The following is a 17,904-nucleotide window of genomic DNA, read 5'->3' on the forward strand; positions in this document are numbered from 1 at the left end:
TAGAAGGGGATTAGATTTGTTATTTTTAAAAGACGGAGGATTATGTGCTGCTCTCAGAGAAGAATGTTGCTTTTATGTAGACCATTCAGGAGTAATTAAGGACTCCATGAGCAAACTGAAAGAGAGGTTAGACAAAAGACAGACAGAGAAACACATCAAGGATGGTATGGAAGCTAGTTTAGTAGATCCCCTTGGATGACTACTCTGATATCTTCCCTTATGGGACCTTTCTTGATTTTGCTTCTGCTTCTGATTTTAGGTCCATGTGTGTTAAATTGGTTAGTTACCTTCATTAGAGAAAGAATAAGTGCTGTTCAGATTTTGATGTTGCGCCAGCAATATAGCTCTTTACAAGGTCAAGAGAATCAATATCATGAAGACATTGATATCTAGTTCTATGGTTAGAACTAGTTACTAGAAAAAGTGAGGAGATGAAATGCCAGGATAAAGAAGACCCCTTCAGCAGACAAAATAAGGCCTAGGATATAGGGTGGCTAGCTGGTTCAGCAACTCTGTTCCAGGAAAAGGCTAGCCATAAAAAGTTAAGATTAGAATCTTACAAACAATCTTAAGGAATAGGGAGTTTCCCCTTGTGTTTTCCCTCGGGACCCTTCACTGGTATTCTTGGTATTTTGGGTTGGGGTTTCTTTCCTCACTGGTATTCGTGGTATTTTGGGTTGTGGTTTCTTTCTTTCTTTAAAAACCCCTATTGCCAGCCATTCGGGGTCGAAACTCCTTTACCCCTGCATGGGATATGAGTCTCGGCCCCAGCATGCTGGCTCCTGTCAATAAACCTCGTGCGATTGCAGCAAGGACAGTCTCTCGTGAGTACTTGGGGGGGGTCGTGTCATCCCGAGACTTGAGTGAGGATCTTCCCTTTTGGGGATAGGCCTTACACCCCCTCCTTCACTGTCTGCCAGAGTCTTCCTCACAGTGGGGAACTCAGGCCAGGTACTAGATCCTCCAAGATTGCCAGAGTTGCCAACTAGGCTGAGCACCTGTACTGGGCTTTCCCATCCCATAATACTTAACACTGTTAGTGCGCTATGAGTGTTGCACAGAGACTTCTCTGTACCTCTCATCCCCACAGGACTGTGAGGTCCTAACTTGGTGTCCACAGAGCAGAGGTGCTCAGTCAACACTTGGGAAGCTAAACCGAGACTGTAGCCACAGGTCTCTCTGTTTCTTTATATACATGTTTGTTCCTTCATGTTTCATTCAATGGTCATTTACTGGGCAAACCAACTTGATGGGCACTGTTCTAGAATAGCCAGTGAGAAGGGAGAAGAGTGTGACGTCCTGGAAACCAAGTGAAGAAAAGGCTGGGAACAGAGATGATCAACTATCACATGCTGCTGGGAGGCCATGTAAGGCTTAACTGTTGCTGTAACAGCAGCAGCAATTTTTAAATTGCTGGGGAAAAAACAGATTGGGCTGTTTCAGAAAGGCATGGGGTATTGACAGAATAGAAAAGAATGGAGAAAGATCTGGGGCTTAGCTGTTGCTATAACAGCAACACCATTATTTTTAAATTGCTGGGAAAAATACAGATTGGGGCTATTTCAAAAAGGCATAGGGTTATTGGCGGAAAAGAAAAGAATGGAGAAAGCTGCTACAATGATTCTTTTAAGAAGTTTTGTTGTGCCACTAGGCACATACGCTGACACTCATCTATAGGCCCATGCTAAGAGGCTGCATCAGCAGGACAGTGAGCTCCCAGCCAGTCGGAGACCCTGCTAAAGAAATAAGTAAATCACCAAAACCATTACCATTTTTTAAAGTTTTGCTGCAAAGGGACGTAAATAAATATAATGTGTTTTATTTTGCTATGCCAAGAGTTTTTATTTGCATGCAATAAATGTATCTAACCTTTCTTCTAAAGCATCTGAATTTCCTGTTTGGAGTAGAAATGCAATGTCTGTGGACAACAAATCTGATACAAATTTTTCACAGTACATTAATTCCTTTCTGGGGCCTTCCCCATTTGGGGGTTTGAGGGGTCTCCCTGCTGGTGTCAAAAGCTGGCTTTTTTTCAGTAACCTCAAAACCTTGTGGCTAATCCATGTCTCCATATTTACAGTTGACTGCAGCCACGTGATTAACACCAAAATTTCATATGGCCAATATTCTTCCCCTTGGCTCCCACCACAACCACCCATATACACAGACACAAGCTCCCACAAACAAAATGTGCACGACCAAAGGACCACATATATTAGGTTAGGACCACAAGGCAAAGAGATACAGATCCTCAAGAACACATTGAGGAGGCAGCAGTAGGCATGGCCATGGCCATCTCCACTCCCACCATGGACCATGGTCATTCCCCAGAATATGACCACACTATACACTCAGGTCCAAACAGGAGACCAGCACAGCAAGACACATCATTTCTCATAGAGCTCTATTGTGGCATATAATAATAGGTACTCTATATAAATTAAATTAAAAATAAAGCTCCAGCAGGTTGCACAGATTGGCTGTTAATAAATATATCTCTGGGTAATTGTGCCCCAAGACCAGCTCATGACCACTCTCCCTCATCCAGAGAATTATAGAAAAATAAATACAGGCTTGGGGGGGGGGGGTTGGGGGGCATGCCTGGTTCCATTCTAAAATATTTCACACCATCCACCATTCTTTTTCACGCTACAAATACTACTGTAGGAAGCCTGGTGCTGACTAGAGAGCTCAGAGAAAGTCCCTCACTACCAGGCCACAGATCTCATCTCAACTCTTTGGGGTAATAGAGGGACTACAAATCTTCAGACCCCAAAGAGGAGGAAATCTGCTGCCCCTACGCGGGTAGCCCCTACGAGAACCAGGCCAGAGAGAGGCACAGCACAAGCACCAAAAGGGACATACCACTGTTCAAAGCCACAGGGACCACAATTAGCCCAGCCAGGACACCCAGAGTCTGGGTCAAGGGTCCCCGAAGCTGAGGAGATAATCCACATACACATTCTGCCGGGGCTGCTGGCATGGGAGATCTCTCTGGGGACTCAAGATTTAGGCTTCCGCCCTCTTCGTCCTGGGAGGTCACATGAGGGTTGGCTACACTAGACAGACAGACTTCAGTCCCTGGGGGACTAAGGAGAGAAGGACTCTGCTCTGGCAGAACTGGTGCAGGCGGCTCTTTATCAGAAATAGGTATCAAGCTGCCTGCCCACTCAGTAGGAACCTCCATCGGGGCTTCAGTCCCAGCCTCCCCTGGGGATCTGGCCACCCCATCTATGGGCCTATTCATGTGTAAAGAGTTGATGTCCTTGTCCATCCCTTTCTCTGGATTCTCAGTAAACTGTCCCTGTGTTCCCACAACCACAGGGCTGTCACATCCAGAGCCCTCAGCCCATGGAAGCCACACATCTCCCATAGCTACCACCGAGCGTGCCCCAGAGACAATTTCTGGAGGTGATTCCTTAGGGGTGTCTCCTTCAGGGCTAGAGGGAGTGATGGAGAGCCCCTCTTCGCCCTCCCCCTCATCATCAGGGTCCTCAGTGTCCTTGATGAGCTCCACACCACATCCCAGGCGCGCATAGTGCAGTGTTATCTCCTCGGCCAGGGCACTGTTCAGGGCCCTCTCAGGGCCAGGCCACTTCAAGATCAAGTCACGGTCCGTAAGTATGCCCAGGGGATGGCTGGGGGACATCCCTCCATCTGTAGAGCCCTCCCCACCAGCCCCTGATGCCACAGCCCGCAAGCGGCTCAGGTGAGACAGGTAGAGCTGCTCCAACTCCTGGTCAATGGTGTCTTCACCAAGCAACTCCTCCAACCCACTCACAATCTCCAGACCCCGAGCCGGCTCATCTGTCATAGCGCCCACTGTGGGGGCCTTTCGACCCACTCCACTTTCCCACGTGGCCTCCACCTGGTGCTGACTGGGTTCCAGGAAGGGCCCAGTGGCTCTATCACTTGCATCGGGCCCTGAGGCCTGGTCCTTGGGTGGGCCACGAAGGCCACGGGTAGATGGAAGAATCCTGATGGCTGGTGTCTGGAGGACCTCTGTAAAAGCCACAGGTGGATTGCTTCTGGGGATGTCACCTTCTTCCCAAGGGTTGTTGGTCACTGTAGCTTCAGAAACCTGTTTCCGTTATGAGCATGGGGAGAGAAGAGGAATGGAATAAATTAGAAGAGGGGAGGGAACAAGAAGAGACAATAAGAATTGGTAACAGCCCACACCCAGTCCCTAGAGTTTTCCAGGCAAAAATATGTTAAAGAACCCCCTGTAATTCTCTAACTGCCAAAGACTTGATCAAGTATATGCAAAGAGCAAAGTTCGGGCAAGTACAAAGAGACCTCTTTTTGCAGGTGATAAGATTCACTGGGCATCTGCACTCAGTGAATGACTGTCAGTAATAAATGAACTCATGATGGGTTTTCTCTTTTTAAAATGTTTACTTAAGGCCAGGTGTTGGTGGCGCATGCCTTTAATCCCAGCACTTGGGAGGCAGAGGCAGATGGATCTCTGTGAGTTCGAGGCCAGCCTGGTCTCCAGGGCTAGTGCCAGGATAGGCTCCAAAGCTACACAGAGAAACCCTGTCTTGAAAAAACAAAACAAAAAGAGAGAGAGAGAGAGAGAGAGAGAGAGAGAGAGAGAGAGAGAGAGAAAGAAGAAGAAGAAGAAGAAAAAAAACACTCCTGGCCAGAGGTACTTCAATGTAAGCATCAAAATAAACAAATGCAATGGATTCAGAGGCAACAAATACATTTTGAATCCATGAATGAATGAATGTGTAATAATTTTCTTTAAAGAAAAAGCCCAGCCAATAAAATCAGAATGGTAGAATTTAATAGAACTTAATGGAATCAGTTCTGGTTAAGTCAATTTCATAATGCTAGACATTTAACAAATACATTTAGCAAAATTAATGGTTTGGTAAATGTAATTTAATAAAACACTAAACTAAATAACATTAATGGAGTAATGAAAATAGAGTAAGAGGGCCATGGTCAGTGAGAAAGCTCAGGAAGTAAGGGCGCTTGCCATTAACTCTGATAGCCTGAGACTGATTCCCAGGTCCCTTGAAGAAGGAGAGAAGACACACACACACACACAGAGAGAGAGAGAGAGAGAGAGAGAGAGAGAGAGAGAGAGAGAGAGAGAGAGAGAGAGAGAGAGAGATGATAAATAAATAAATAATTTAAAATTTTTAAATAGAATAAAAAATGTGTTTTCCCCTGGATGTAATCAGCCAAACCCAGACTGTGTAAACTCTACATGACCAACAGGGTTTAGTAAACAAACTTCAATAAAGAAACTTTGGGGTACTAAAAAGTGAAGAGACATAGCGAAATGAAATACAATGTATCAGCTGGGCAGTTTAATCCCAGCATTTAAGAGATGGAAGCAGGTGGATCCTGAGGCCAGCCTGGTCTACAGAGTGAATTCCAGGACAGCCAGGGCTCCACAGAGTAATCTTCTCTCAAAAAACCAAAAAGAGGAAAGAAAGAAAAGAAAAAGGAATACAATGTATCACTTTGTTTGGGTCCTGGGAATATTTATAAGGAAATTGGATCACTAACCCAATCATTAATGAACACTGTTAATTTTCAGAGATATGATCGTGGCACGATCATTGGGGGGTTGTTTTGTTTTGTTCAATGATTATTTTCTAAGAAACAAACTACAGCATTCATGAACTGTCTGTTATCTGGATTTTTTTCAAAAATAATTCCATAGGAAACAGGAAGGGAAAGAGCTATGCTATAAAGCAGGGACAGACACATGTCAATGTGTGTCAAAGCTGGGTGTTGTGGGTTCATTATACCACTCTCTTTACTTTGATATATACATTTACTTTTAAGATTTATAAACAAAAGTTAAAACACACACATCTGTCTTTTTTTTTTTTTTTTTGGTTTTTTGAGACAGGGTTTCTCTGTGTAGCTTTGGAGCCTGTCCTGGCACTCGCTCTGGAGACCAGGCTGACCTCAAACTCACAGAGATCCGCCTGCCTCTGCCTCCCGAGTGCTGGGATTAAAGGCGTGCGCCACCATGGCCCGGCTAAAACACACACATCTTAAATGTCTCCTCGTCCCATGCCAACAGCATCATGGTTCACCTGCTTCCTCTTGCCCCTGCTTTTCACCTCCAACAGTGTCCCACTGCAGATCACATTCCTCCCTTGTCTCCTCCTCACTAAGAGTAAAAATGCCTAAGTCCTCACCTTGGTTCCCATGGCCCCACCCATTCTGTGCCCTGCTACTTCCCTGACCTCACTGCTCACCTCTCCTCTTTGCCCCTCACTTCCCTCTGCTCCCATCACAACAGTCTTCTTGATTGGTGTTGGTTTGGTTTGGTTTTTGTTTTTCAAAACAGGGCTTCTCTGTGTAGTCCTGACTGGCCTGGAAGTGGCTCTATAGATGAGGCTGGCCTCAAACGCAGAGCCACGAGCTTCTGCCTCCCAAGTGCTGGCATTAAAACCGTGTACCACCACTGCCTGGCTCAGTCTTATTTCTAACATACAGTAGTCAAAGTCCCCTTAGTAACTTGGCACTTGCCTGGAATTCTCTTCTCCCAGCTTGTCATGGGGTTCATTCTCTTCAAATGTCTCTCAAGCCTCATTTCTCAGGCCCCTATCTCCATTTCCCCCCTCTCTCCCTCCATTCCCCTAAGCACCCATCTTCATCTAAAATACCATATATTTTATCTATTATTTCATTATGTCTCTGCCCGAACATGTAATTCCCATACAGATGTCATTTGTGTTAGGTTTCCAGTGTCTATAACATGGAACACATATTCACTAGATGTTTTCTAATTAACAATTAAACCCAAGTAAATAATTTCAGTCTTCACTCCTACCTCCACCCCACCCCCCACTTCTAGGATAGAAAAGAGCATGTCACTTCTACCACTAAGTCCAGTTGAGAGCATACTGGGAGTGACCTATCAGGCTATTCACACCAAGGTTACAAGGACCTGCTTACCCGAAGTGTCATCTGGGGCCATGGACGGAGAGGGGTGGGGGCCACCAGGGGACCCAGTGACCCATGAACATCAGGATGTTCTGCCAGAGAGAAGAGAAGGGCAATGTTGAAGCAAGACAGGTAGACAAGAGTCCTATCCCTGCTCATCTATGAAACTAACTGGAAGTTTGCATTGGAAGCTTTTTGTGGCAAAGGACTATGACCTTTTCCTTTTTCTAGAAAGAAACAAGTAAGAAAGAAATGGTAAAAGGCCACTAGAAAGGTTAGGTGACATAGCTCAGTAGCAGAGCATTTGCCTAGCACCCAAGGACCCTGGGTTCCATCCCCAGCATCATGAAAAACTATTTAAGGTATTAAAAGAGGCTAGAACTCTCAAAGCCTGCCAGATGCTTACCCGAAAGGGCATTATCATCCGTGCTCTTCATCCTCAGCTCTTCCTCAAGAGGCCTGTGGGGCAGACGAGACAACATATAAATATGGCACCCTAAGAGGGCAGTTCTGCCACCCGTGGGCACCTTCTGTGCCTCTGTGGTGGCCCATCTTAACCTAACAGCTGCTATCTTCTCTTCTACTGCGTTTTAATCCCTTGATCATAAAAGTCCCATACACTCATTGTAGAAGTCTTACAAAATACAGAAAAGCATAAGGATGCAGAGGAAAAAAAAACAATCACATATGAGCCAGAGGCAACCACTGTTACTGTTTGGAAAATTTCATTCCAGACATTCCCTGAAACCATTTAGATTCTGCAAACATGCTTTCACAGCTGGCTTTGTCCATTAAACAGTAAGAAACATCATTATAGACTTTTGCAAACATTGAAAAACAGCAGCTTTGTGCTCCTATCAAATGGCCTTGACATTATCTATATAGCCATCCCCTTCCTACTAAGTAGCTAGCTTGTTTCCTTTATTTTATGGTTGCAAATCAAATACCAATGGGCAGTTTGAGATCATTTATTTAGGGTTTGTTTCTGGCTATCACAGAAGCCATTTTAAGGGAAAGTCAGGCAAAAAAAAAAAAAGACTGGAGGATACAGGAAGCAGCAGAGGTGAAGAAGGAAGACAAATGGAGATGAATTGAAAGGGGGTCAGAAAGGCCTGTGTCCTCTACTCCACCCCTCCTTGGTCCCCATACCAGCCTGTCAGGACCCATCACCTCCTTGTGTGCAACATAGGGAAGTCAACATTAAGGATAGAAAACCAGATATCTGGCCTGGCACAGAGCAATAGCTAAATCAATGGGAGAAATCTATTGGTCTAATTGCTCCTCTGCCAGCCAAATTAGAACCCCGAGTGGCATAGACCAAATATTTCAGCCAGATCCTTCTCAGGAATGGAACTTAATCATGGAGCAATCAGTGTGCTGACTCTTACATGTAAGTATCAAATGTTCACAAATTAGACAAATGGAGGAAGCAATGATTACAAGAACAGTGATAACAGGATTCTGAAACCTGAGGGGAACTGAAACAATCACAACCTTATCTTCCTAAGAGGTAACAGGGCACTGTTGACACTTATGAAAAAGTTGCAACTAAGAAAATACCCAATCAAATGCCTAATAAAATTATCTTCACAGAAACAATGCCAGTAGCAGGCCTATGCATGTAGACAGCATTCTGGTCAATGGTCTACATGCATCACATGGACTGACTTAATAGTCATGGTGACTGCGAGGGAAGGACTTGTAAGTCCTTTGAAGTGGGGCAGTTCTGCTATCCCCGTCCTGTGGATGATGAAGCGGAGGCTAAGGAGATGACTCAAGGTTACACAGGCAGGATCAAAACCCAGATTTTTAACCAACAAGCCGATACTGTTTGGATAAGAGACCCTGTGATTACACCCAACCCAATCTCCGGGGCCTATCTAGAACTAGAGGGAAGAACCAATGACAGACGTGTAGACTCCCTCCCTTTCAGGAAGGCTGTTTTTCCACCTGCCCGTGGCCCATGGATTCACCATTTCTCCAGTTTCATGGCACATATGGCTAGACTACTACCAGAGAGCGGCTATAGGAATATCATCAGCACTTTGGAGGAAGGAGCTTTAACTAATAAAGGGCCTAGGGTCTAGAATCTTTGGAAGGGGTACTCAGTCTCCCTCTGTAGTCTAGGACTCATTTGTCCCACCAGAGGTATTTCAGACTGAATAGTAGAGAGCCCCGGGGCAGGTGGCTCTGGGAGCCCAGCCAGAAACTTCCACACAACACAGATGAGAAGACTCGGGAAAAGCCACATTAGTCCTGAGCCAGTCTCCAGTGGGTCTAAAGTTCAGGCCTTTGGATCTACAGCTCTATGAGTCTACCTGGCAGAGATAGCTTCATTTGTTTTAGTTCTTGAATCATTGTATTGGGATCTTCCAAAGTTAAGCCCTCCATGAACCCTCCCAACTGGACGAAAAGCCATGGTGTTCTCCTAGGGCCAGGCCCACACAAACATTCCCTGGAATCTGGCTCAATTCTGACATGCATGATGACAAAGCTTCTGTTACATCATAGAAGTGAATGAGAAGAGAACTCAAGCAGTAGCCAAAAGCAGAGATACTTCTAGGCAGTTGAGGGAAGAAAAAGAAATTCCAAAACAAAAGGTCTTCAGTCACCACACCTCTCCCACTGATGAAGCCACCTAAATATCAGGCCAAACCAATATCTGCCAAATCAGCAGAGGCAAGCAAGTTGTTTTCCCAAGCTCAAAGAGCTGGGAAGAAAAGCAGGAGGCAGGAGCAATTGCACCTCACCTCCTCCACTGTGGACCTTTTTTGTTACTACATCAAAGTCATTTGAAAATCTTACACATATCCTTCAAAACAGCAACCTCTTCTTCTTCCAAATGTAGAAACTAAGATTGAAGGAACTGTCTACAACCATTAACTACACTCCATACTGATAATATCCAAAAATTGTCCCACTTTAAAGACACGGTCTCAAACAGTAGGCAGGGTGTGTGTGTGTGTGTGTGTGTGTGTGTGTGTGTGTGTGTGTGTGTAAAACTTTTGAACTGAACTGTCTTGCATGGTAAAACTTTGGAGGTGGCTGTGACTGCAATTAAAACAAGGGAAGTAAGGGAGCGAGTGTAACACTGATCAGTAACAGTTCTTAGAAAAATGAAGAGGGAGTAAGAACAAAACTGTACCTGCAGTGTCCCTGTTAACTTTCAAGAATAAAACCTGCTCTTTTGGCACCAGTCCCACAAATGCCATGTGGCATCCTCTCAAGGGCAGCAAATAAACAGTGGGCCAGGACACACACTGCTGGGATTGTCTTAGAATGCCTTATTTGGGTGCCTGTGAACATGAGTCAAGTCCATCTTACCCTAGAATGGACTACTCTACTATACTGGGTGTGAAAATTCTTCCTGCCATTGAGAAACTCAATGGCTGCTTGACTTCAGACAGTACCAGTACCTGGAGACCAGGGGGATGGGACCTCAGAAATTGGTGGCAATGGCCCCAGGCCAGGCCAGCCAAGACAGAACAGAAGGATGAGTTGCCAGGGAAAAAGCATGAATGAGGAAATGAAGGTTAGCAAGCCCCAAAGAGAAATGAAAAGTACTCTCAGTCATATCACCGCCACTATCATCATCTGGGTCCTATGTGAGCACTCCCAGCACTCCAAGTTTCAAAGAACTTTACTTGCCCAAAGTGGGTCATGTGCTGAACCCCAAAAGGAAACACAGCAGAGCCCAGCTCCCATGGAGACAACCTGATGATGCTATCTGGGGGATAGGTGGCTTTAGAAAGTTGCTCCGAGATACTTGGAATTCTAGTTACCCTAAGCCATGTGCTTTGGGGCGGGGGTGGGTGGGTGGCAATGGGGGGATGGGCTAAGGAGGCTATGAAAGCCACCAAGTTATGTAGTCTTGCCTTCTCAAAAAAATGTCAGCCTCAACTCTAGGACTTGGGCACTGTGGAGCAACTTACCATGCCTCTGGCTTCTTTTAGCTCACTGACACTTCTATGGTTACAGCCCAGGGTGAGAAAACCATTCTACCTCATAACCCGGCACATCCACACGAGCAAATACACAGACACACTGAGAACTGAAACAGTTGCTCTTCAAAATAATACTTACCTGCACTGCATGTCATAATGTACTGGGCTATTTCCTGCACCATTTCTCAATGTTTGTTGGAAGCTAGCAAACTGATTTTGCATCTCATTAAATGGCCAGAAAATGCAATGCTGAATTATCCCAGCTCTACTACATACCAGATGTGTGACCTGGGGCACATTACCTAACCTCTTGTGCCCAGTCTTCTCATCTATAAAGAAGACATGACAGTAATCCTTTAGAGAGTTGTTGACTGGCATGGGGAACCATGAAAAAGCACCAATAAAGTGCTTAAAACTAATTCCTTCTGGATTCCCACTGAAAGAAACTGAGGCTCTGAAACGGAAAGCAACTTGTCCAGCCATGCCCAGCAGGGAGGCCCTATCAGCTAGCCCTGAACTGCAGCTCCAAACTGGAGCACTAGCAGGACTACACAGGCTCAGGAGCTGCTCTGCCGCTTAAGTGTGCAGCCTCCAGCCCACAGCCTCAACCACGGTGCCCTACCAGTTTTCTGTGGAACAAAGGGACTCGCTTTCACATGAAATCCTCTTTCCAGACAACTCAGATGACCCCTAGCCCACCCTGTTTCAATTCTAATTGTACTCATTTCCCTCAAGCTGTCTGCTCAGCTACCCATTCAATTACAGGTTTACCGAAAACCCCGGGAGGCCTTGCTGTGCATCAGGATAGTGACAGGAGACACACTGGTGAGCAGACCCAACTATGAAATTTAGAATTTGATGTGGAGGCATTTGAAAAAATACTCAAACTCATTATTTCAACATATATTTATTGAGCACCTACTAAGTGCCATGCACCACGGCAGGCCTGGGAGAATACAGTGGTCACCAATGCAGAGCATGTCCCTACCCCTCACGGAGCTTACAGTCTAGCAGTGCAGTCACCCAATAATCCCCTGCTAAAGGTCTCACTACAGACTGAAGCCAGAGCCTTTCGAAAAGGAAGGAGCATGCTAGAACACTAGGCCCTGGCACAGACTAGAGTCAGCAAGGGTGTAAGGATGCTTAGAAAACAAGCGAGGGGCCTGTGTGGTCAGGAAATAAGAGGCTGTTTGGGAGCACTGTATGGGAGACAGTTAAGCCCAAGAAACGTAAAGATTCAGTCAAGTGATGATACCAAGGTTGGTAACAGAAGCTGAAAGAACAAGGAGAAAGAAAGGGGCCAGAGATTTTGAGGAAAACTAGCAGAGTGGTCCCAAAGCCAGGGACAGAGGTGACCTAAGTAGGAGTAGTCAGCCATTTCAAGAATGAATGAAAACCCGGCTCAGCTTGGCCAAAACCTGGGACTAATAAACATGTGAGGTGCATAGAGGAAGTAAGTGCTGGTGCCTCTTCAGGTGAAGGGGACAAGGGTGATGATCGGGTACTGACCAGAAGCAGAGGGCGAGGAGGTTGGGTAAGTAAGACAGAGGCTCTGGCCTGAGGATAGGTCAACAGAGAGGATCAGGTGAGAGGGACAGGAAAAATACCTAACAACATAGAAACGAACCTTATGATCTCAGATTCTGGAGCAAATGGCAAAAACTGAAGCTCTGGAGCAAAGAACAGGGATGGGCCTGAAATGGGGACAATGTGAGGGTCAATGTTCAGAGCTGGGGGCTTAAAGTGATAAGGAGTCCCATTGTGGTGGTTTCTATTATGTTTGAGGACGCAAAAGGCAAAGTCTGGAAGTAGAGAATGCTTGAAAGGATCCCATGAAAGAGCAAGGGTGGATCAAAGAATGCACAAGATTACCAGGCAGAATGGAAGACGGCCCTGAACCTGGGGTAAGGCCCACGTGCTAGGCTCTGTGGCATTCTCTAACTTGACGTGCCTGTGCTGACCAGTGCTATGAATAAAACTAGGGACTTAAAGAGACTAGGGTGGACAAGCTTCCCTGAGGAACCCCTTGGAACTGAGGGGTCTGCGTGAGGAGAATTTGAGGGGTACAGGACCCACATTCCTGGTGAAGCAAACAGGATGAGCAAAGGCCCAAAGCAAGGGGAGTAACAGGAGGGATGTGGTGGCAAGACTCAGGAAGAGAAACCAGTATAGAGCAAGACTAGATGACAGCAGAAGCCAGACTGGAGAACAGTGAGGGGGTTTAAGGGCCAGTTAGATTTCTGTACATCTTTATTTTGAAGAGGAATAGGACACCTCCTCAGAGTATAAAGCCAAGACGGACCAGAGGCCTCCTTCCCATACCAGACCTAGCACTGAGGACTCAAATGCTATTTACTCATGCAGCAAAGATGGATTAAAAGCAGTCTAGCTCACAGAAACCAGATGAGAATAAATGAGACTATACAAAAATACTCAGCAAAGTGCCTAGCAGAGAAAAGGGGCTCAGCCACGTGTCACTTGGTAAGGCTTCACATATGCCTTGCCACCTGGCTCTAGCACAAGCTTGGGTATCTTAGAACCTGCCTGTATCTTCTTTGCTTCTTCCTAGGCCTGTGCTCGGCACATAACAGGCCCTACCAAAAAATACTTGTTGGTGGATTACCTCTAAACATAATGGGTACTGAAAACCTGGTCCTGCAACCCAGGGAAAGCAGCCATTTGAACCTCTGGAGTATATCCTCATGGCTGCCAAACATCTCCCCTGACCCCACCTGACAAGGCCCAGCTGCACAGTGGGCCTGCAGCCAACATTTCTACAGCAGGCCTCCCACAGATAAGAAAAGGGTATCCCCTGAGGTCCACCACCATTTCCCCAGAGGGTTAGATCACAGGGGGTAGCTGTTCTTCAACAGCACTCCAAATCAGCAGCAGCACACAGGCCTTACAACAATAATAAGTTGAAATGTACTTGCCAAGAAAGCCACCGACCTACAAAGAAAACCTTATCACTGATCTTGCAGTGCACACCAGCCTCCCCTTTGCAAGAGCTGAGATCAAAAGATAAAGAAGCTATCAAAAAGCCATCTGCCCACTTAAAATAATATCTCAAGTCACGTTGGGAACCACAAACATGGGGACAGCTACCAAAACAATTGTCTAAATGAACTACTTCAATTTCTCCTTAAAACCACCCATGTATTTTAAAAGAAAAACACCCTCTCCACCCACCTTGGCCTGGCAAGGTTTTGATTTGTCTGTTCCCTTCCTTTCACACTCTTGAAAATGACCAAACTTCAGTACCCAGACTGTCATATTTTACAGACAGGGCTCCCACAACTGCTAACTGGGATGAGAAGTGATTGAAATGAAGGCGATACTGGGAACACTGGAACTGCTCAGTCTCTTGATCTGGGTGGTAGTTATGGAAGTGCAAACATATGTGTAAATCTTCTGAGCCATGCACTCAAGATCAGTACACTCCATGTTGGTATACCACAATAAGACATCAAGCACACATAACATGTACAAGGGAAGAGATGAAGAGCTAAGAACACCAACAGTGAAAACCAGAATTTGTTTTTAAACTAATGTCCCTAACATTTCCTCCCTGCGCTCCCCATTCACTAGCTGAGTGACTTTAAGTAAGCTGGATCATCTCTCTAAGTTCCCCATTTCCCTGTTAACTAGGAATCCATATAGCACCTACAACAAACAGCGCATTCAGCTGGCCTTGAGAGGAGACTGCACCTACCACTCTTACCAGAGACCGGTAAATGCTGACCACCGTACCTTTCACAGCTACAGCTGTGCCTCAGTTACCTCGCCCACAGTTGCTGCATCCAATTCAACCACACAATGTTAATGCCATTCCTCTCCGACAAATGAGACACTGAGACAAGACCATACAACAAAGCTGAGTTCAGGAAGGGAATCCACAGATTGTATGTGAGTATCTAAATATTAATGCTAATTAGCACCACTATGGCACTACTTTAAACTAAGCTAAGCCCTGAGTGCTTTTACTCATCCTGTGCAGTACGTGCCATAATTACATATTTTACAGATGAGGGTACATTTAGTCACCTACGGCACAATGCAGTTAAGAATCGGCTAAGGTCACAACACTAGAAAGGGGCAGGCCTGGGATTTCAACCCAGGTAATCTTATGGCAGGATCCAAGTTCTTAACACTTCAAGGTCCATCAGCTAAGAGCTAAACCTTTCAGAACCATTCACAACCTAAGCCCTTACCAAAACCAGCCGATCCCACAACACCCTGCTGCATCATGCAGCTTCCAATGGCCAGATGAGCAACCTCCCATTCCCATTTCCATGTCCAGTCCTCACAGAAGGAACATGTATCCATTTCATGGAGAATCTAACTGACTCCGGGCGTCACCTCACCTAGACGACCACAGAAAGAATCAGGCTAGCTTTGTCCGTGAAAAACTTACAGCCCTGGTAAAGACCTGGAAAAGCATTATCTCAGTCTCCTGGGTTATAAATGGTTCTTTCTCCCAGCCCCTGAAGTTTATAGAAGGTGTGCAAAAAAAGACAAGAGCTTCGATTCCACTTCTTATCTGCTTCTGCCTCTGCCAAAGCTAATGCTTCCAAATGGCCTCAATCCCTCACCTCTACAGGCCTCAGACTACGGGAGAAACAGTAAAAAAGCTTGCACAGACTTCAAGGCCAGAAATGGTTGAAACCAAAAAAGCCAAGTACCACCACTTCCTCAACCAGTCTCTCCACCTCTGTAACTGACTTCCTGCTATGTCAGATAGGAATCAGATTCCACACCCCACACTGGGAGACCCTAAGTCCACAGCATCACACCGCATGCTCTCACCACTCCGCGAACCCGCTATCATTCGTACGAAACTCAGAACCACATCAGGACTTTTGAAACTTGCTGTTCCCACTACGTACATCTTCCTTCTATGTATGTCACTGCTCCATACCACTCAGGACTCCGTGCCGCCTCCTTAGGAAAGTCCTACCTGTTGCATTTTCTATCAATTCTCTCTTCCATAGCTCTTCTTTATCACCGTCTGGGACTCAGCAGAAGAGCTCACCCTCAACACCACGTCTACAGCAGCCACTCCCTCTCCAGAGCCTTAACTGTATTTTTTTTCCTCTCAGCACTAACCTTAGCCCTATTTATCTTATCTGCTTGTTTGCTTTTTTCATACTGTTTCCCACAGGAGCCTTGCGTGATGGTTGAGGGCAGGGAAGGTGTCTGTCTTGTTCAGGGCTTTACAGTGGAACTCAATTAATGGATGATACCCCAGTTTTTAAAACAGTGCCTAGCACATGTTTGGCCTCCACTACTCTTTGACCAAATGCACCCTCCTCCCTGGCCTGGAGACCAGGCCTGGGGTGGGGGCGGGGGGGGGGCTCCTGGAATGGGATGATTGTCCTCCATTCTACATTCAGCCCTGCCTTGTCGGAGGTGGCGCTGGCAGACATTACCTGCGCCTCACCGGCTTCATGCAGCTCTTCAGCTGCCTGGCCTCTGCCTCCACAGGACCCTGGCACTCAGGCTGTGGCTCCAGCTGCTGCAGCTGCTGCTGCTGGATCAGCCCTTCAGCATCAGTGGGTGTGGGAGCGGGTGCGATCCGGAGCAGGACAGTGTAGTTGCGGCCATGGTTGTTGGCCCAGAAAGTGCCCTCGGGGGTCTCATAGCGCACCACGAAGTCGAGGCGCGCCCCATCACCCGCGCCCTCAGCAAAGGGCAGCTGGAAGGCAAAACGGTCAGTGCGGCCACCGTCGTCGGGCGAGGAAGCAGACATCTGGCCGGGGCCCAGGCCTAGACCCGGATCCAGGAGGGGATCTCCTGCTCCTGTTCCTCCCACTCCTGCCCCAGGCAGGCTGCGTGGGACATAGCGCGCTGGGTGGTCGCAGAAGGAAGCCCAGCCGTCGTGTGAGGCCCGCACGTGCACCGCCTTCTCGAAGGAGCGGTTCAGCACGCGCACCAACCCGCGCACCACCGGCGGGCGCCCCCCAGGCACCCACACCCCGGAACCCCCGGGGACCGCTCCAGGAGGCGGCAGCAGCGCCTCCAGCTCCACCATCACGCGCCCCAACCGCTCCAGACGGCCCAACGCGGGCGGCAACGAAAATGTGGGCACCAAGTAAAAACCCCCGCCAGCGGGAACGGGGCACAGCGGCGAGGGATCGGGGAAAGCCTCCTCTTCCTCCTCCCCTTCATCCCCATCCTCGCCATCATCGTCCTCATCAGCCCCGCCGCCGCCGCCATCTTGCCCGGTCTCTGCCGCCATCTTGCCCGCCCCGGGCCCGCCCCACGGCCGGTAGCGGCGTAGCTGCGCCAGAGGCAGCCCCAGGGCCTCGTCAGCGAACAGCACCCTCCGCGGGGCCACCGCCGCCTCAACCGAGGCGCGGGGCTCTCCCGCAGCCGGCGATGGGGGTGCGGGGTGCCGCAGCGGTGGCTCCACAGGGGCCGTGCGCGCCATATCGGCGGCGGCGGCGGCGGCACCGACGGCACCGGCGGTGGCACCGGCGGGGGCTGGGCCTGAAAAGGCGGGCAGCCAATGGGAAGGCCAGAGCGGGGGGGTGGGACTCCAGTGGAGCGTAGGCGGTGAGATGAAGACAGGTACAGCCAACAGCCAATGGACAGCCACGCGGGAGTGACGTAGACAGTGATTGACAAGCAGGAGAAGCTTGCGGCCAATGAGGACACCCGAGCGTGGGCGGTGTGGGAGGCGGGATGATCACCGAATCAATGGAAAGGCCGGAGTGGGGTTAATGCGGGACCGAAGATGTAGCTAGCAGAAGTATGACAGTTAGTGGGGAAGTCTAAGCGCGAGCGGCATGGTGGGTGGCGGGAAGATGGAATGGCTATGGGCGAAGGGGGAAGCGGGGAGCGAACCCAAGAGGTCCAAAAAGTGGGAGATCCGCAGGTTGCGTAGGCGGTGAGACGTAAGAAAGATAAAAAGAACAGCCAATGGAGAACTGCTCGCGAATGATGTAGAGGCAGAATGACGATAATGTTTGCAACGAGCCAATGGGGAGCCTTGTGCGAGTGCACTATGGCTTCAAGGGGCGGTAACAGGGTGGATCTAGCC

General features: G+C 47.8%; 1 protein-coding gene across 2 annotated transcripts; it reads right to left on the bottom strand.

The window, feature by feature from the left end:
- Nucleotides 1-1,799: 1,799 nt before the first annotated feature.
- Ppp1r3f (protein phosphatase 1 regulatory subunit 3F) lies at nt 1,800-17,342 on the bottom strand. Of its 2 annotated transcripts, none has more exons than XM_027433234.2 (4): nt 16,292-17,342; nt 7,325-7,377; nt 6,931-7,010; nt 1,800-4,081 (listed from the first exon to the last, which is right to left on the bottom strand). In XM_027433234.2, the coding sequence occupies exons 1-4, from the start codon at nt 17,290-17,292 to the stop codon at nt 2,813-2,815; spliced, it is 2,403 nt and encodes an 800-aa protein (XP_027289035.1). In that variant the 5' UTR covers nt 17,293-17,342; the 3' UTR covers nt 1,800-2,812. The 2 variants fall into 2 exon arrangements, with proteins under 2 accessions (XP_027289035.1, XP_027289036.1); XM_027433235.2 differs by lacking the exon at nt 16,292-17,342 and adding an exon at nt 15,820-16,212.
- Nucleotides 17,343-17,904: the final 562 nt, after the last annotated feature.

Source organism: Cricetulus griseus, chromosome X, assembly GCF_003668045.3.
Source record: "Cricetulus griseus strain 17A/GY chromosome X, alternate assembly CriGri-PICRH-1.0, whole genome shotgun sequence".
Classification (NCBI taxonomy): Eukaryota; Metazoa; Chordata; class Mammalia; order Rodentia; family Cricetidae; genus Cricetulus; species Cricetulus griseus.

What these genes read in the sequence shown, in the direction of transcription:
- Ppp1r3f (XM_027433234.2), bottom strand. Translation starts at nt 17,292, where the DNA reads ATGGCGCGCACGGCCCCTGTGGAGCCACCGCTGCGGCACCCCGCACCC. An exon ending in ATGAAGCCGGTGAGGCGCAG is followed by an intron (nt 7,378 to 16,291) that starts GTAATGTCTGCC and finishes TCTGCCCCACAG; the next exon opens with GCCTCTTGAGGAAGAGCTGA. An exon ending in GGCCCCAGATGACACTTCGG is followed by an intron (nt 4,082 to 6,930) that starts GTAAGCAGGTCC and finishes TAACGGAAACAG; the next exon opens with GTTTCTGAAGCTACAGTGAC.